General features: G+C 36.4%; 1 protein-coding gene across 9 annotated transcripts in view; it reads left to right on the forward strand.

The window, feature by feature from the left end:
* The first annotated feature begins 1,349 nt into the window (after nucleotides 1-1,349).
* Nucleotides 1,350-21,100, forward strand: part of TP63 (tumor protein p63) — a 263,157-nt gene continuing 243,406 nt past the window's right edge. For 4 of the 9 annotated variants that reach the window (XM_035274740.3, XM_017964772.4, XM_008981385.5 and 1 more), the window contains exon 1: nucleotides 1,536-1,735. Coding sequence is in view for 7 of the 9 variants with exons in the window: in XM_017964772.4 (XP_017820261.1) it covers nucleotides 1,674-1,735 (62 nt within the window). In the remaining 2 variants the exon portion in view is untranslated. Of the gene's footprint in view, nucleotides 1,433-1,535; nucleotides 1,736-21,100 lie in introns of those variants that run through there. The other 5 variants (XM_008981386.5, XM_078350507.1, XM_078350509.1 and 2 more) reach the window with 2 other exon arrangements.

The raw sequence follows: 21,100 nt of genomic DNA on the forward strand, positions 1-21,100 counted from the left end.
TCTGTATTTGCTAACATCAGGGAAGAAAGCCAACCTCTTTAACTCCAATTAACAAATCTATAATTAATTAGTAAAATAATCTTCTTCCCTTTAAGTTTCACATTTTGTGGAGCAAGCTGTTTGATTTGGCTGGGGCTCAGGCCAGCCTGTTTGTGAATTTCACAATTCACAGATGTTAGCCACTCTCGGGCTAAGCAAAGGAAGAGAATGTCAAGTTTTAAATAGCTTCTCCCTTCCATCCTGGCTGAAGCAACAAATAAAATATTTTTATGAAACACATTTTGAATCAGATTTACTCACAGGGAAATGTCAAATCTTTCTGAAAAGGGCTTTAGATTGCCTCACAACTTTGCCATCTATTGATGCCACCTGTTGACAGGTGTCCTCTGATTAGGGGGTGAATGGAAGATGTGAACTCGATGTTAGTGACCATTGGACACAAAGAATGTTTTTTTTTTTTTTTCTTGTTGGAGTCTTTCCTAATTTAGCTTCTGAATCATATTTCATTCAATTTCCAAATTCACAAAACCAGGATAAGTTTACAGCCCATATTCAGAAAGGAAATAAATTATTTTGTATGTAGGTTTTCCTGATATTATACTGATTTGTGACTGTACGAACAATTTTATGGTTTCCTTTCGAAGGAGGTCAAGTCAAAGCAAAACCAAAAACGGCAAAAACTGTAAGACATAAAGAAGAGAGTGGAGCAGACTGACAGACATGAAAATAAACTAGAATATTTTTATTAGCAGGCGATTTGAAATAATGTGTGCACTTCAAAATATTCTAGAATAATATATTATTTCCCATTTTAATATAAGAAAATTGCTGTATTATATGTAAGTGCATTTGATTGAGGTAGGATATTTAACTCAATTAAGGTTATTTTCTTTCATTCGGGTCAGGAAAAACTTCTAAGGGGATGTGAATGGGATATCTCTTTCTCTTAGCTGAGAGGAAGAGTGAGTTCTAAGTTAAATATAATCAAGGAATTTCCCTGTCTTTGCTATTTGAGATTGTGACCACAACAGGCGGTTGGCTGAAAGGGAAACTGAAGGGCGGGGGAGGGAGGGAAAGAGATGAAAAAACAAAAAACAGAAAAACAAAACAAAACTTCCCCAAGCAGCTCTACAAACATTTTAGCCCCAGAAATAGCCACAGAAATCCTCAGATCAAATCGGTATCCAGATACAAGGAAGTGATATGTAGCTGGAGCAGGGTGGACACTCATCAGCTCAGTTCAGTTACAAAAGTCCAGGCTGCTGAAATTAAACTCTGATGCCATTCATGCCAGCATCCAATCACGACAGAGATCAGAAGTTCAGAGATGCCTCCAGCTCCAAATTGCCAACAACAAGTGTGGCTACTATACGTCAAGGACTCTGAAGCCGTGAGAGAGGGGAAGAACAACATTAGAGAGGATGCCCAGCTGGTAAGAATCGACTGTTTATGATGTTTTAGTCACTTGATGAATCTCATTGGCTAAAATCAAGAAACACTCCGCCTCTTTGCAATTATGTGTGAAGCGGGGAAGTGCCTAAGCTTCTATGTCTGATAGCATTTGACCCTATTGCTTTTAGCCTCCCGGCTTTATATCTTATATATACACAGGTATATGTGTAGATTTTATATAATTGTTCTCCATTTGTTGATATCAAAGACAGTTGAAGGAAATGAATTTTGAAACTTCACGGTGTGCCACCCTACAGTACTGCCCTGACCCTTACATCCAGCGGTGAGTTTAAATGTGACATAACTTCTGTCAAAACTTAATTGAAGTGCCTTGTGTATTATGAATGTTTCAGCTGTGTACAAAGAACAATTCCTCCTTGTTAAGTGAGCACAGTGATATTATTGTGGACTTTCTGTGGACTTAAAGTGGTCTGTGGGCATGTTTTCTAAATTTCTTTTTTCGTTGATATCTGGATCTCCAAAGTGAAAACGTTTGAAAATAGTCCTCCCATTTAAAAAAATTATCATACCATTTTAAGATGTTTAAAATATATGATTTGCCTTGTTAACACCTACTCACTCAACAAGAAATTTCATTGGGCAGGGATATAATAATGTATGGATAATCTTCAAGTCAAAATAAACACCAAATAATATTGATTTATAAATTAAGAAATAGATAAATAGCCACTGTAGTACCGAACAGATTGTGGCATTCATTGTGGTTCTAAGGAATATTTTTGATATGTTGGATAACAAACATCTTCTGACTAATCTGACTTTTAAAGCCTATGATTGTACTAAATCTTTGTTATGTTTATAGGAAGAAACATTTACCTGGTACTAAGAGAGAATATTAGTGAGGGTGCACAATTGTGTGTGTATGTGTTTCAAATTAGACTTTGCTATTTTTAAACCGGTAAATGAAATCTGAACAGTGTTTTTCCAGTCATAAAGTTATGGGAGATATTCAAGTCCTATGTAGCAGCGTGATGTTGTTAGTTCAATGCATGGGATTTTGTACTTTATTTTAGAAGATTGAGAGAGGTCCTTTGCATGTTGAAAATGGTGGGGTTACAAAGGGTTAACTTGTGTTTACCACCTGTGTCTTTTGGAGCTTCATACTAGAAGTGGATTCTGCTCTCTCTAGCCAGGACTCAGTTACTATAACCTAGCAGAGCATGAAAGATGTGTGATCTTTCATTAACATAATTTGCTACCGCCTAGAACACTAATGTGGGCTATGTAGACTGTTTCTCTTCCTGTGAGGTTTCTGGTGGGTTATGTGAGAAGGCAGAAGAGAAAGAGCAAGGCAGAAAGGTAAATGGAATAGAGGAGAGAGAAAGAAAAGAGTGAAAAAAGAGTGGGAAAGCAAGTCTGGGGTCTCCAAGCTTTCAGTGGAAAATGCTGGTGGTGGCTTGATTCATGCCTTGCTGTTTGCCACAAACAATATTAGTAAAAACGAATGGCTCTAGAGTTTATGTTCTTGTATAATTTGAAAATGAGGATTTAGCTGGAATTGGGGATTGGGTTGATTAACAAGAAAAACACCAAAGATTTTCTGGTTCTCAAAATTGTTTCTAATCTCAAAATTATGTATTCCATTAAACATCTTTGGAACTAATATTTCTAAGAATGTAATTGTATGAAATAGTAGTTACGTAATGCTACTCTTGAGGGCATCTCTCCTAAATGCTACTCTTGAGGGCATCTTCCCCTGGATCCAGGGAAGGTTTATTGACTAATAACCCACACTTCAATCCTGCACGCCTCTCTAGAAGCATTTATAGTGATATAAGAGAGGCCTATAAATAAAAATAAATAAGAAAATTGCTTTTTATATTACCTGACAATCTATTAGTTCATGGAGTAAGCGTCATCTCAGATTTTGACATACTGTAACATTCTAAGCAATAATAGTATCTGTTTTTTAACCTTTACTTTAAGTTCAGGGGTACAAGTACAAGTTTGTTACATAGGTAAACTTGTGTGGTGGAGGTTTGTTATATAGATTGTTTCATCACTCAGGTACTAAGCCTAGTACCCATTAGTTAGTTTTCCTGATCTTCTTCCTCCTCCCACCTTCTATCCTCTGAAAGGCCCCCATGTGTATTGTTCCCCTCTATGTGTCCGTGTGTTTTCATCATTTAGCTCCCAGTTATACATTAGAACATACGGTATTTGGTTTTCTTGTGTTAGTTGGCTAAGGATAATGGCCTCCAGCTCCATCCATCCCTGCGAAGGGCATGATATCATTCTTTTTTATGTCCGTATAATATTTTAAGTAGTTTTAAAATTTCCTAGAATGCCCTGGGCTTTAATCATGGTGCCTGATACTTCTGGGGAAGGGAGGGGGCATATTGAGAAGCTGTGAGAATATGGTTCAGAATGGCCAGGGAACAATTATTTGCCTAGTAACTAACTTTAGGGAAGAATATGTACTTCTCGTTTGGAATACAAACTTAAGCAGCAAAAACATTAAAGTGATGAAAAATAGTTCTTACTAAGCGCCTGCTCTGTGGAAGGCATTGTAAATACAAAAGTGAATTAGATGTGAATGTAATGTTCATTTGTTTAACTCTATAGTACTTATATATTTAATGTAAAATATATTTTCCTCAAATATTTTGTTTTGTCATATAAAGACTGAATTATTACCATTCTACAACCTATACTACTTAGTGAATAAATGAGTGAAAAGTGAAATATCACTAAAAAAAAGTATGATAATGTATATTGTCGAAGCAAGGATCAAACAACATTTTCTTTGATATTTCATGAGTGAATGGATTTGAGCTGGTTTTTCTAAGCAGACAACCGTTGTAGTTCTCAGTTTACAAAAGCTATTTTAAGAAAGACCAAATTTAATCATTCCATAATCATAGTCATCTACATAGTTAAATTTGGCTTTACTGACCTTGTGTTTAGAAAGAAGTCATGAAAGATGATTTTTTAAAAGAAAGAACAGGATATCTTGATGTTTTTAACTCCAAGCTACCTTAATTTATGAATTCCCTTTTATCGCAGAATAGAAAAAAATGACAGATGTCATTTTTTATTACTAAATGTTAATGCCATTCCGAAAAAAGTGTTTAAATATACGTTTCAAAGGACTTTTGTAATCATTCTCTCAGTTAAAATCAGGACTTCATTCTCTGATTTTTCCTTTCAACTTAAATACATAAGCATATTGAACATTTAGCTGTGCCCTGATGTTAATGTTAATTTACTTTAGTCTTTGCAAAAATATTCTAAAAGCCATCATTATTTTGATAATATTAACAATACAAAGAGGAAGAAAAACTGGATAAAATCATGTTACCATTTGATTACTAACTTAATTTTAAAAATATTGAAGAGTGGATGAAATTATGAAAGTTCAGTAAATAAGTCAATGGGTTAGTTACCACTAATTTATGAATAGGAACTTGTACACAATAAATTCATTTGTTCTTTATTTTTTATTATGTAAATATCAAAAAATGAATCTAAAATTTAGCACTTCAGAGGCTACATCCTTGTTAATTTATTGTTTGTGCTAAAACTTGGACAATTTTCCATTCTTTCTTTTCTATAATTTTCATCTTTGTAAAATTTATTTTTTGACGAATTAATTTTGATATACCAAATTCTTTCAAAGTATTTTTTCAAAAAATAAACTAGTTAAAATGATAAACACGAATCAAAATTAAATTTTGAATTATGTGATAACTGAGGGCTAAAAATTAAGGAAAAGGAAACATCATTTCAATTTGAACCACCAGTAAAATATTTAGTATTATTTTTCGTATTCATCCTCTATTCCAAAGAAGCATCAAACTATTAAAAATACTTTATGGGTGATTAGAAGTGCTTTTTGTGTGAATTACTTATTTGTTGTGAATTTTGTTCTTTACTGTCTTAAAGGTCAACTCTATTAGTTGTGCTTTCTAAATATATCCCAAAAGTAAGAGTGATGACAATTAACTTATAGTGGAAGATCATTTCATTTGTAAGATAAAATCACATAAAGGCAGATGCAGCCCTGTGTTGGGTGTCCTTCACTTGCTCCTCCACATCTGTTCTTTTTCTTTCTCATTCTTTGCCTCAAGAAGCTGCCTCCTGATAACTGCATTAGCAGATCCTTTCTTCTCTGGTTTCCTGTTGAATTCAACTAGCCGCAATCTCCTGCAGGAGAGTGAAGTTGGAATATTAGTTTCCCTGGCTGACTCCCTGTTGGTTTTCTACTGAAGGTTGCAGATCCTCTCAGAGGCCCTTGCTACAGTTCCAAGTCCCCTGACTTTGAGTAGTTACTCCCTACCCTTCCTTTTCTTCAAGCTAAGGAGGAGTAATCATTTCCAGCCATCGCGAATTCCAGGGAGCCACATCATATTCCTTACCCCTTCATTAAACTTTCTTCAATTACCTTTTTTCTTGCCAGTATCATGCTCTATTTCCTGCCAGGATTGTGACAACTACACACATTTGAAAAGTATGTCATGGTGTTGTTTGTGTACACATGAAGATTTCCAAAATAACTGATACAGCAATTAATAATGTAATGTAATTTTTGATGTGAGGTAAATGACGTGTCCATCCATTTCAATGAGCACACCGGCTTTTAGCCATCTTCATAGTCACTAAATTTCTCTGACTTAAAGGAATGAATCAACATGCTATGTAATTTGCATATGTTGTTTATAATAGTTGTTTATACACACTTTAGAGAAATATTAATTTATAGTTTATCTTCAGGATCTAATACATCTATCAGTTGTAATAAAAAAATACTTTAGTCTCTCCAATGAATAAGCTTCAAAATACATTTATGACCAACTGTGGTTAGCCAAAAGCACAATGCTGTCATATTTCTATGTGCTGTGTCTAAGCTGTGAGTGCATTTAAATAGCAGAGAGTCATATTAGCAGAGTACACACAGGATTTGTCGAAAGATCTCAATTGTAGTAAACTTCACCACTAAGTGATTATGTGACCTTCATGAAATCACTTACGCTATCTAAATCAAAGTTCCTCATGACTTAAATAGGGATAAAAAGCTCTTATCTACTGTTCACAACTAGGACTTTGAGAAATAAACTCAGCTTAACTCTGAAATACACTCCCTTAGTGAACAGTAAGTTCTCACTTAACGTTTTTGATAGGTTCTTGGAGATTGTGAGTTTAAGCAAAACAGTATGTAACTAATGAAACCAATTTTGCCATAGGCTAATGATATAAACAAGAGTTAAGTTCCTATGGCATGTTTTGGGTCACAAAAACATCACCAATCTTCTAAATGTAGACCCAAAAGATTTCTAATATTAAACATTGAGATAAATGTGAGCTCTACATATATTTAAGAAGTATTAATTCAAACAGCTAAGATAATTATTTAACTGATTTTTGGTGAACCAATGAGTGATGATCATAGTGGTAGTATGTTAAATCAAGGAATAAATGTTTGCAAAGCAGAAATTGTAAAGAGGACCCCCTACCACCTCACAGTTCCAAATCAAATAAAAAGATGGTAGTCTTGCTGAGAGCACTTTTCTACTGCATCATTTATCATCATGTAGTTTATGATTATCAGATACTTTATTAATTTTTATTTTAAAATACTGTGTATTCATTTAACTATTTTCTAACCTGCTTATTCCCGTTCAGGATCTCAGGGCCAGAGCCCATCTCAGCAGCTCAGGGTGCAAGGTGGAAGCCAACCCTGGGCTAGATGTCATTGCATTGCAGGACACACACATACACACACACACACACACACACACACACACACTTACAATGAGCCTGGGGCAATGTAGACACACCAATCAACCTAATGTGTACATCTTTGAAACGTGGGGGGAAATAGGAGTACCTGAAAAATCCATGTAGACATGGAGAGAACACAAAACCTCCACACAGACAGTGACCCCAGCTGGGAACTGATTTTTTTTTTCTCATCAGCGTTATATGGAAAAGATGTTAAAAAAACAACGTTTTTTATGATCTACTGTATTGTTCAGTTCTGCTATTATATTATGTGTATAGTGTGCCAGTGGACTGAGCTGCCTTCCCAGCAACAATTGTGTCTTCATGTAAGCATACCATGAGTTCCGCTTTATATCAACTTTCAGAAGAAAGATCATTTGGGTCTTGACATCATCTTGGCTTGTCTCCCTCAGTTCTTATAATTTAGAATTAAGGAATCTGAATTCCAGATTAGTTAAGTGAATGGTCTGATATCACACAGCAAAATAGTGACAGAACCATGATGAGAATTGAAGTCTCTTGACTACCAGTTCAAAGCTCTGTTTAACACAAAACATAGCATTTTATTAGGTTTGTATAAAATTTTACGGTTCACAAAATGTTTCCCAATGCATTACCCATCTGACCTACCAGGAAGGCAGGAAGGTATGGTAGGCAGAATTAGTCTCCAAAGGCAGCCACATCCTAATCCTCAGAACCTGTGAATATGTTATGCTACACAGCAAAGCAGAATTAAGTTTGTAAATGGAATTAAGGTCACTAATCAACTGACTTTAAAATAGGTAGAATAACTTGGATTATCCCTGTGGGCACAATGTAATCACAAGAAAGCAGAAGGTAGAAGATTCAAAGTGATGTGATGTAATAGAAGATTTGACAGGCTATTGCTGGCTTTGAAGACGGAAGGGGTCATGAGTCAAGACATCTGGAAAAGGCAAGGAAACTGATTTTCTCCTACACTCTCCGAAAGCAACAAATCTCTGCTGACACCTTGATGTCAGCTCTGGGAAACCCACGTCAGCCTTCTGATCTACAGAACTGTAAAATACTAAATTTGTGCTAGTTGAAGCCACTAAATTTGTGGTGATTTGTCATGGCAGCAATAAGAAACTAATCCACCAAGGTAGGAATTTTTATCCCCAAATGGTAGATGTGAACACTAAAAAACTGTGTTTTGTTTTGATGTGTTAAAACTGTCCCATGAATTTATTATTTTCTAATGCTGCAGAGTGGGGAAGGTAGAATATATGAGTGAAATACAATCCTAGACCTCAGGGAATCTAAGGTAAAACTACATGTATAGAAACAACACAAGGTAGAAGGTGGGGCTGAAGAACACTGGACAGGCTGGTTCCGGGTATGCAGGTGCAAGCACCCGCTCCTGAGTCAAATTGAAACATTGATTTTTGTTACTAGTTTCTGTTAACCTTCCTCAAACTCTTTTACACAGAGATCTATCTGACTCTTGGGTGTTCACTCTAAAACTCTGAAGGTCAAATTTATATCCAGCAAACACAGGAATGCACATACTCACTTCTAATGTTGTCATGTATTAAGAGTTCAGATAGAGCCTTGGAAATGCACTGCAAAGAAAACAATTTTGATTCGGGTAGTTACCAGACTACCCTTGGAAAAAAACAGCTCTAGACTTTTTGGTGTTCCAAGGTTCTCAGTTAATTTAGGTCTGAGATTACATCAATGCCTCTCTGAGAAATTGGGAGCCAAGGGAATGAATGCAAGGTCAGCATTTTTATCAGACACTCCAGGTGATTCGTTCATTTGCCCACCCAATTTTGAAAAGCACTATGTGCAGTGAGGCAAACTTAGACCCAGCGCCCCAATACACGCTCATAAAAAAGGTAACCACAGATAATGAAAAACAGAGATGCATGTATGTCTTCCAAAAGACAGACTTCACCTTCTCACTTTATTTAAAAGCCAAATGGACTGCAAGATTAAAGTGACAATTTTCAATCTCTGTTTCAGGACAAGAAAGCCAAGTTTCTGATTAGCTATTTTGAAGCTCAAATTTGTCCTGACAGGGTTCTATCTCCTTTAAAGAATTCACCAAGGACAGGTCCTCAAGCAACAAGTGATGGATGGATAAAACACTGTAATTACTATCAAAGTGCAAAAACTTCCTCTATGTAATTATACACTTCCCATCCTCTAGACGCCACTTTGTTCCATTTAAAATCGAATGAGAAATGGACATGAGTGATGTGTACTTACTGGTTAGTCAAGGTTTTGGAAAAGACAGTTATTAACATGTGTTTTATCATAAGCCATAATATTAGGGGGATAACTTAGATTGTAGGATTAATTCTTGCTCCATTCTTATTCTTATTTTTATTGTTTGCCTTCTATTCTCTACTAAATCTGACTCTCTGATGATAAATTAGATTATTTGAAGTTTAGAATGAAATCATTAAGCTTAGAAGGATAAATGTAAGGGCTCAAAATCCCTTGCCACTTTCAAATTTCCGGTTCTTTTTTCTTTTGTTTCAAATGAGTAAAACTAATCTGTTAAGTTGAACAGCAAACACTCATTCTCAAATTCCATTAACTCAGGCAGGTTTCTCATGATTAAGATAAAAATCAGCATCATAATAATGTTAAGACTGAGAAAGGATTTTGAGTCAACAAATACAAAATTGAAGCTAGTGTGATCATTTAGTCAGCACATTTGGAAATCTATCCTAGCTAGAACAGATTTTTAATCTTTCTAAACAGGTGTTGATATAACATGGGAATAAATAATAGAATATATACAAACTTATGATAGGGGACTATAGGAACTCTTTCTTTTAAAGTCAGGTATGTTATGCCTTAAGACCGTTGATTGCATTTAACTTAACCCTCCATCAGATGCTGACATTTCATCAATTTCTTCAATTTATACAACTCTCTTAAAAATTTCAAATTTTAAATATTTTATTTGAAATGTGTCAGTAGCTTTTCTTTCTTCGTATTTTTTTTTTCCTCTGGCTCAAAGAAACTTCTATTTTTGCACTAGAATTTAATAGTGTCATTTACTTCTTAACTATGTAGATAATTAGAATATACTATTAATTAAAGCTTTCAATGAGGAAATGTACTTTCTTCCAATTTTTCCATAACACTGCAACCGCCTCTATATAAAATGTTTTAATAAAAGAGATTTTTCTATTTTATCATTTTCCTTTTAACGCTTTTGTTATCTCAGGCAATAAGACTTTATACTTCACACAATTTTTCAAACTAAATGATGGGCAATCAAAAGTAAAATTGAGGAGTTTTCATCAAGCATCTTAATGGATACTAATATGATAAACCTTTGTACCTGCATACGTCCTTTCTTTAGTATCCTATAGAAGCTGATGTGACTGTAATGGAGAATTCTACGATAAAACATAACATATTAATGCATGATTTGTCTTCAAGTCCTACTGCTGTAAATGTGGTCCATTTTAAATGTTGCAGTCACACTGACACACTTTCTACAGTCACGTGTTCAATCATTTTTTTCTGGCTGAGCAAAAGGCTTCAGTGATGTTCTATGAGATCACTACCGAATCTCCTGGATTGTGTGCAAGGTGCCAGCTTATGTTTCTACACAAAATTCATATACAATTTTACCTCTGTGTCTTAAATCCTTAAAAGCAGTACAGTGGAAAGCTTGTTTTCCCTTCAGCTTTTGACCTCCCTTCTTTTCGTTTTCTCTTTCTCTCTTTCATAGAAGTTCTGCACTTTTTTGCTACTTGTTAGTACAGAATATAACTGAAAAACCTAAAAATATCACAGAAAACTTTTTTTAAACAAGTCCAAGCTTTGCTTTGCAAAAGTAAAATTGGGCCATTGTGTAAACTAAACTAAGACGTTGAAACAGCAACATATCAAAAATATAAACACACAAAGAAAACTGACAAAAATATATGCCTTTTGGATTTTATAGGGTATTTATTTATGATACCTAGCCTCTCTGAATTAAGCACATTTAAGGAGATTTGTAATTAGCTAATCTTTAAATTTATAAATTTAAACAGCTAATCTTTAAATTCATAAATCAAATTTATAAATTTAAATAGCTAATCTTTAAATTCATAAATTTTGTTTGGTTGGGGGACAAGGAACATAGGAGAAAGGAAATAGTTCACTTTCATTTTAAACTTAGTAGTTGAGTTTGTATTTGTAGTTTGAAAGCTACAGAGCTATTTAATAATGTTCTACAAATATTTATTAAATACTCAGTACTGGATATATGATAAAAAATTTACAACTTCAACATTTTTATGTGTTTGCTTTTACTGTAGCAAATTTGGTTCTGTAATTCTCTTAATTAAACGTGAGGTAAAGAAACATCTAGAAGCTCAGGTAGAAACATAAATGTCAGAGCATTTTAGGTATTCTCAGATAAAAGTAAATGTGACTTGCTACTACTGATATCTCAGTATTACACAAAGAATTATGGACACCAACAAAGAACAATTCAGTAAAACAATTGTTTTCCATGTCACCTTCTAGGTTCATAATGTTCTATAAACAAGTTATAATCATAGTTTCAATGTTTTATTCATTATTAAATAATAGAACGAGTACTTTCCAGTTATATAAGTAACTGCATCTGTATCCCATTATATCTATGTAATTTACTACATTCATTATTTCTCTTATTTTTAAACATTTGGTTTGGTTATAATTTTTATTACTAAGAATGTTATAGAACCACCTTTCTTCTAAATTATTTCCTTGGGATAGTTCAATGGGACAAATCTTTTAAGCAAATTTATACATGTTGAATCTAAACAAGGTATGTAACTTACCTGAATTATCTCATGAAACACAATTCTTAAGCTAAGTAATATTCCAAGTTTTTGGATGATGAAATTAATGCTCAGAGATACTTAACCAAGGTGACCTTACTAATAAGAGGAAAACGTGTTTGTACTTTCAGTCTCACCAGAGTCAGGGCTGTCTGACCCAAAGATTTTGCTGCTTCCCCCACAACGTCATGCCACTCAAGAAGCAAGAGGTCTGGGTAGTAAATCTACTAGTATACTTGGTGTATACTTTTCCAAGTTGCTGGAAAACGTTACTATTTAAACAGTATGCCAATGTATTTTGCCAACGAATTGAAGTTTTGAATAGTATTATTTTTAAATTTCATTAAGTTAATAGATGTAAGATGATATGTGGTTGTAATTAGCACTTTTAAAATTAACTAGGACAACGACAAAAACTACAGTTACTAACTTTAAAAGACCTCAACTTTTGATTTTGTATTTTTGGAAAATGAAAATGAGTGCAGTGGCTCACGCCTGTAATCCTAGTACTTTGGGAGTCTGAGGAGGGTGGACCACAAGGTCAGGAGATTGAGCCTGGCTCAGGTTAGGAGACCAGCCTGGCTAACACAGTGAAACCCCGTCTCAAAAAAAAATAAAAATTAGCTGGGAGTGGTGGTACACACCTGTAGTCCCAGCTACTCAGGAGGCTGAGGCAGGAAAATCGCTTGAACCTGGTTGGTGGAGGTTTCAGTGAGCCAATATCAAGCCACTGCACTCCAGCCTGGGTGACAGAGCGAGACTCTGTCTAAAACAAAAAGAAAAAAGAAAGAAAGAAAATGCAAATAAGATATGAACAGCAAACTATCTAGTATTTATTGAATTTTAACGATGTGCCAGGAACTGTTCTAAGCACTTTACACATTTAACTCTCAAACCACTGTAAGAGGTAGTTACTAGTAGTATTTATTTCTAATCAAGAGACAGTGGTAGAATGTTTAAGAGAGTGGATTCTGGTGCCAATGTGTCTAGGTTCAAAAATCTCACTCTGGCAAATGTTAGACCTCCTAACTTAATCTACGTCTGTTTTGGTTTTGTTGTTGTTGTTGTTGATGACGTATAAAGGAGTGTGGTAATAGTAGTACCTACCTGATTGCATTGCTTTAAGAATTAAATCAGTTAATTGTACAAATGACTTAAGACAGAGCCTGGCACACAGTAAGTATTATAGAATGTTAGTTCTTTTATAATAATAATAATTATTATTTTATTATACTTTAAGTTCTGGGGTACATGTGCAGATTATTCATATTTTGTATGAAGAACTTGAGACAGAGAGAGGCTGTGTAACCTCTCTAGAGTAAAATGGTGGTTATGGGTAGGATCCTGATTTCTACCCCATTTTCAATAATAGTCAGTGCCTTAACTCTCAGTAAATTCTATGTAGGAAAGATTTTCAAGCATAAATAAAACTTAAAACAGAAAACTGCAAAAACTAATAAGTTAACATTCTAGAAGAATGGTGTGAGTCTAAAGAGGAAATATGTTTCTAAGTATCACTGGCACCCTTAACTCAATCCTAGACAGCCTTGTTTAGTTTTTAGATGGAGTTTCACTTTTGTCACGGAGGGTGGCGTGCACTGGTGTGATCTCAGTTCACTATAACCTCCGCCTCCCAGGTTTAGGAGATTCTCCTGCGTCAGCCTCCCAAGTAGCTGGAATTACAGGCATGCATCACCATGCCTGCCTAATTTTGTATTTTTAGTAGATATGAGGTTTTGTCATGTTGGCCAGGCTGGTCTCAAACTCCTGACCTCAGCTGATCTGCCCACCGCAGCCTCCCAAAGTTCTGGGACTACAGGTATTAGCCACCCCGTGCCCGGCCCCAGAAAGCCAAATTTGATGACAGTCTATTCTGTATCTGGAAATAAATGTTTCCATTAGAACCCTTATAGGCAGGGGCTTAAATTTGAAAACTTAGAGTTGCCAGTTTGGAAACTTGGGGTTGCTTACTTCAAAAGCTCTCCTTTAATTGATTTATTAAAAAAAAAAAAACTTAATGCTTTTACTTCCCCATTTCTGTTGATAACTTAGAAATCTCTCATTTGCCAATTTCTGTTATTGAAATTTGGTGAAGTGGATCAAGCCTTCCTCCATGAACTCTTGACCCAATCAGATTAATTCATTTCCATTCTATCAATGTTATCTTTTTTTCCTCATGTAGTACTTTGACCCCCATCATTTCTTTCCATATCTGTCCTTTTTATATTTTATGCTTTTCCTAGCTTGTCTTAAGTGAAGGCTTTTCTTTTTCTGAAAACATCTACATTGCCCACGGTTTTTTAGTATAAGCAATGCCTTTTACACAAATACCTTTTCATTCAGGTGGACAAGTGAAGAAACTAACATTTTTTTTTTTTAGACAGTACTGTTGTTTTGGAGCATAGTTTACCCACGATTACTCAATAATCTAGTGTTTTCTGAAATCTCAACCATCAAAGTGATTGACTGACTTTTATGACAATATACTGACCTTTGGAAAACTGTCCTGTTACATGGCCCCATTTTCCCCTTGACTGTTAGCATCTGGCAACTCTTTGGGAACTCTATTTTCCTTTTGATTGCCTTCCCATAATGTTGCCTTATAGTCCCTCTGCTTCTTCAATTTAAGAAGCTCCCATTTCCATTCCAGGTACCAATCCACAGAATCGTCCTGTATTGCTCATCATTACCTGAAATTGTATAAGGCCCAAAGAAAAGAATGTCACACCTTGTGGCCAAAATCTCTTGTCCCTTCCCCACTCTCACACCCCAGTTTGCACCAAGCCTATTCCTTTTGCACACCCTCACAACCTTCCCTATAAAAATTCATTCCCTTCAAAATTTGTCTTAATTTCTATTTATTTCATGATATATTTTGTGCATATTCACTTACAAGTTTCTGTTCAGCTACCAGACCCTCAGTACTTAAAGTGAAATGCATAGAATAATTCAAAATTTGGGGCCCACATCAGTCCTGCTAAGTGAGAATCTGCATTTTATTTATTTTTTATTATTTCAACAGTATTGGGGGAACTTGGTTTTTGGTTACATGGATAAGTTTTCTAGCGCTGATTTCTGGGATTTGGTGCATCCATCACCTAAGCAGTGTACACTGTACTCAAAAGTGAGTAGTCTTTTATCTCTTACTTCCTACCCACTCTTCCTCATGAATCCCCAAAGTCCCTATATTATCCTTTTTTTTTTTTTTTTTTGAGATGGAATCTCACTCTGTCACCTGGACTGGCATGCAGTGGTGCGACCTCGAATCACTGAAACCTCCGCCTCCTGGGTTCAAACAATTCTCCTACCTCAGCCTCCTAAGTGGCTAGGATTACTGGTGCCTGCCACTATGCCCAGCTAATTTTTTGTATTTTTAATAGAGACGGGGTTTCACCAAGTTGGCCAGGCTGGTCTCAAACTCCTGACCTCATGATTCACCCACCTCAGCCTCCCCATATATCATTCTTCTGCCTTTGAGTCCACATAGCTTAGCTCCCACTTATAAGTAAGAACATACAATATTTGGTTTTCCATTTCTGAGTTATTTCATTTAAAATAATGGTCTCTACCTCTACTTAGGTTGCTGCAAATGCCATTCTTTCTTCCCTTTTAGTGGCTGAGTAGTATTCCATGGTGTATATAAACCACATTTTCTCTATTCACTTGTTGGTTGATGGGCATTTAAACTGTTTCCATTTTTGCATTTGTGAGTTGTGTTACTATAAACATGCGTATGCAAGTGCCTTTTTCATATACTGAACTCTTTTCCTTTGGGTAAGAATCTGTATTTTAACCGGAACTCAAGGTGATTCGTGAACACATTCAATTTGAGAAGCATGACTTTAGTCTAGTGGTTCCCGGAGTGTGATCCCAAGAGTACAACTGTAGCACTTGGGAATAGTATTAAAATGCAAATTCTAGGCCAATGTGTGTACTATTGAACTTAAAACCTGAAGTTGTAGCTCGACAATTGTATTTTAACACAGTTATCAGGGGATTCTGATGCACACTGAAGTTTGAGAACCTGACTATACAACTGACAAGGGAGGGACTGTCTTATTAATTTTGTATTCTCTATAGGTGTAGGGTATGCATTTTACAAATGCATAAGAAGTGACTGAGCAAATTGATGAATGAATGAGTGAATAATGCTTTTGTTTATATCACAGATAATGTGTAGTTTTTTCTTCTCTGATATACCATACATATTTATTTATACTTCACATATGGTATTTACATTTAATTACTTAAATGAATAAAATTTTAATTATTTCTGTATATACATTATGTCTAACATTGAGTGGTGTATATTATTCAATCGATGTTTAATTTGGTTGAAATAATTCTGTTGTATATTTTGCTACTTTTGGTCCCAGCCCCCACTGCCACACACCTTTCCCTTTCATGATACATTGTTTTAGACCAAGTGAAGGACCAAATACAAGATATAAGGCAGATGGGAATCTGACCTGTTGGAATTTGTCTTCTCAAAATAACAAAAATAAATCTTAAAACAAAGTTGAAAATAAAAGTGAGAAAAGCATTTTAGAATTAAAAAAAAACTGGACTGTCTGGGAATGTGACAGAATAGAAACTGCTCCAGTCCACAGCTCCCAGCAAGATCAATGGAGAAGGTGGGTGATTTCTGCATTTCCAACTGAAGTACCCAGCTCATCTCATTGGGACTGGTGAGACAATGAGTGCAGCCTAAAAAAGGCAAGCTGAAGCTGGGTGGGATGTCGTCTCATGCAGGAAGCACAAGGGGTCAGGGAACTTCCCTCCCCACCAGCCAAGGGAAGCCCTATGGAACTGTACTGTGGGGAACAGTGCACTCTGCCCAGATACGACACTTTTCCCATACTCTTTGCAACCCACAGAACAGGAGATTCCCTCAGGTGCCCATGCAACCAGGACCCTGGCTTTCAAGTACAAAACTGGATGGCCATTTGAGTAGACACTGAGCTAGCTACAGGAGTTTTTTGTTCATACCTCAGTGGCATCTGGAATGCCACTGAGACAGAACTGTTCACTCCCACTGAAAGGAGACTGAAGTCAAGGAGCCACGTAATCCAGCTCCGTGGTTCCCACTTCCACAGAGCCCAGCAAACTAAGACCCACTGGCTGGAAATTTTCGCTGTCAACACAGCAGTCTGACATCAAGCTGGGATGCTTGAGCTTGGTGTGGGGAGGGGCGTCTACCATTACTGAAGTTTGAATAAGTGGTTTTCTTCTCACAGTGTAAACAAAGCCTCCAGGAAGTTCGAACTGGGCAGAGACCACCTCCAGCTTGGCAAAGTCACTGTGGCCAACTGCCTCTCTAGAAACAAACTCCTCTGAGCTAAAGAAGTATGTTTCTCCTCTCTGGACAGGGCATCTCTGAAAGAAAGGCAGCAGTCCCAGTCAGAGGCTTATACATAAAACTCCCATCTTCCTGGGACAGAGCACCTGGGGGAAGGGGTGGCTGTGGGTGCAGCTTCAGCAGACTTAAATGTTTCCTGCCTGCTGGCTCTGAAGAGAAAGTCAAATTGTCTCTGCTTGCAGATGACATGATTGTATATTTAGAAAACCCCATCATCTCGCCCCAAATCTTCTTAAGCTGATAAGCAACTTCAGCAAAATCTCAGGATACAAAATCAGTGTGCAAAAATCACAAGCATTCCTGTACACCAATAATAGAACAGAGAGCCAAATCATGAGTGAACTCCCCATCACAATTGTTACAAAGAGAATAAAATATCTAGGAATACAACTTCCAAGGGATGTGAAGGACCTCTTTAAGGAGAACTATAAACCACTGCTAAAGGAAATAAGAAAGCACACAAACAAATGCAAAACCATTCCAGGCTCATGGTTAGGAAGAATGAATATCATGAAAATAACCATACTGTCCAGAGTAATTTATAAATTTGAAGCTATTCCCATCAAGCTACAATTGACTTTCTTCACAGAATTAGAAAAAAACTACTTTAAATTTTATATGAAACCATAAAAAGAGCTTGTATAACCAAGACAATACTAGGCAAAAAGAACAAAGCTAGAGGCATCATGCTACCTGACTTCAAACTATACTACAAGGCTACAGTAAAAAAACAGTGTGGTCCTGGTACCAGAACAGTTATGTAGACCAATGGAACAGAACATAGGCCTCAGAAATAACACCAGACATCTACAACCATCTGATCTTTGACAAACCTGACAAAAACAAGCAATGGAAAAAGGATTCCCTATTTAATAAATGGTGTGGGGAAAACTGGCTAGCCATATGCAGAAAACCAAAACTGGACCCTTCTTTATACCTTATACAGAAATTCACTCAAGATGAATTAAAGACTGAAACATAAGGCCTAAAACCATAAAAACCCTAGAAGAAAACCTAGGCAATACCATTCAGGACATAGGCATTGGCAAAGACTTCATGACTGAAACACTAAAAGCAATGGCAACAAAAGCCAAAATTGACAAATAGGATCTAATTAAACTAAAGAACTTCTGCACAGCAAAAAAAACTATCACCAGAGTGAACAGGCAACCCACAGAATGGGAGAATATTTTTGCAGTCTATCCATGTGACAAAGGACTAATATTCAGAGTCTACAAAGAACTTAAACAAATTTACAAGAAAAAGACAACCCCATCAAAAAGTGGGCAGAATATGAACAGAAACTTTTCAAAAGAGGACATTTATGTGGCTGACAAACATGAAAAAAAGCTTATCATCACTGGTCATTAGAGAAATGAAAATCAAAACTATGTTGAGATACCATCTCACACCAGTTAGAATGGCAATCATTAAAAAATCTGGAGACAACAGATGCTGGAGAGGATGTGGAGAAATAGGAACACCTTTACACTGTTGGTGGGAGTATAAATTAGTTCAATTGTGGAAGACAGGGTGGTGATTCCTCAAGGACCTAGAAATAGGAATTCCATTTGACCCAGCAATCCCATTACTAGCTATATTACCAAAGGATTATAAATCATTCTACTATAAGGACACATGCACACGAATGTTCATTACAGCACTGTGTACAATAGCAAAGACCTGGAATTAATTCAAATGCCCATCAATGATAGATTGGACAGGAAAATGTGGCACATATACAGTGTGGAATACTATGCAGCCATAAAAAATGATGAGTTCACATCCTTTGTAGGGACATGGATGAACCTGGAAACCATTATTCTCAGCAAACTGACACAAGAGCAGAAAACCAAACACTGCATGTTCTCACTCATAGGTGGGTGTTGAACAATGAGAACACATGGACACAGGGAGGGGAGCATCACACACTGGAGGGGGGAAATAGGGGAGGGGCAGCAGGGGCTGGGGAGTTAGGGAGAGATAGCATGGGGAGAAATGCCAGATGTAGGTGATGGGGAGGAAGGCAGCAAATCACATTGGCATGTGTACCTATGCAACAATCTTGCATGTTCTTCACATGTACCCCAAAACCTAAAATGCAATAAAAGATAAAATTAAAAAATAGCTCATCATCACTGGCCATTAGGGAAATGCAAATCAAAACCACAAGGAGATATGATCTCACACCAGGTAGAATGGCGATCATTAAAATGTCAGGAAACAACAGATGCTGGAAGGGATGTAGAGAAACAGGAATGCTTTTATACTGTTTGTGGGAGTGTAAATTAGTTCAACCATTGTGGAAGAGAGTGTGGCATTTCCTCAAGGATCTAGAACCAGAAATATCATTTGACCAAGAAATCCCATTTTTTAGTATATGCCCAAAGGATTGTAAATCATTCTATTATAAAGATACATGGGCATGTATATTTATTGCAGCACTCTTTACAATAGCAAAGAATTGGAACCAACCCAAATGCCCATCAGTGATAGATTGGATAAAGAAAATGTGGCACCATGGAATACAATGGAAGAGTCTATTCCAACGTGGAATAAATATTGCACCATGGAATACTATGCAGCCACAAAAAGGATGAATTCATGTCATTTGCAGGGACATGGATGAAGCTGGAAACCATCATTCTCAACAAACTAACACAGGAACAGAAAACCAAACACCACATCTTCTCACTTATAAGTGAGAGTTGAACAATGAGAACACATGGGCACATGGAGGGGAACATCACACTTCAGTGCCTGTTGGAAGGTGCAGGGCTAGGAAACTGATCGCATTTGGAGAAAAACCTAATGTAGATGATGGTTTGATGAGTGCAGCAAACCACCATGGCATGTGTATACCTATGTAACAAACCTGCACACTGTGCACATGTATCCCAGAGCGTAAAGTATATTTTTAAAAAGTGAGAAAAGCAAATAAATCTGGTTTGAGAAGACACCTGGTTGCTGGCCACACCCATAATTTATTCTTTTATAAAATGGCTTTGGCTGCCATGTTGAATCATGTGAGAATATGTGGCGTGCAAACACTGCTGGAACCCAAAGGCAGCTTGAGTCTGAAATAGGATTTTCCAGTCCACCATAAGGGAGTGCCAAAATTTTCATTGCTCAGAGAATGCTGTTTCATTTCAACCAGTGAAATAAAATTGTCAGGCTGGATAACTAATGCTAACTCTTGGCAGCAGTGCTTTGTGGATCCTTTTTATTTACCAGGGACAGACTATAAATAATAGCATTTGTTTAGCACTTTGTCACTTCCAAGAACTGCAACAGCCTTGACAAATAGACATCAGTGTTCTTCACTAGCTCACAGGTGGTTAGTTTTTAATACCCAGTAAGGAGGGTTGCTATAAGTAGATAGCAACACAAATACTGATGAGGTCTTTCAGTTTAAGATCTTAGGCTAACTGACTATTCTGTCATTCTGGACTTTTCTTAATTAGTCATACCCTAAAACAGCAGGCCTTCCCTGGGGCACTAAAAACGTCTAAAAGTGTGAATATTTGTGGTAAGACAATGATGGATTAATGTATCTAAGTTTTGTGATGAGTAGTTGACCAAAATTACTAAATATGACTCATATTTCAGCAACCTCCCTCCAAGATGGTCCAACTCAACAGGTCCTCCTCTGGTGCCGTCTTTAGTCACACACTGTGATCCAGAGGGTTGAAAGAGAATCCATTGACTATATTTATCTGGAAGGCCATCGCAAACTCTACATGAA

The sequence above is a fragment of the Callithrix jacchus genome, chromosome 15 (genome assembly GCF_049354715.1).
Source record: "Callithrix jacchus isolate 240 chromosome 15, calJac240_pri, whole genome shotgun sequence".
NCBI lineage: Eukaryota > Metazoa > Chordata > Mammalia > Primates > Cebidae > Callithrix > Callithrix jacchus.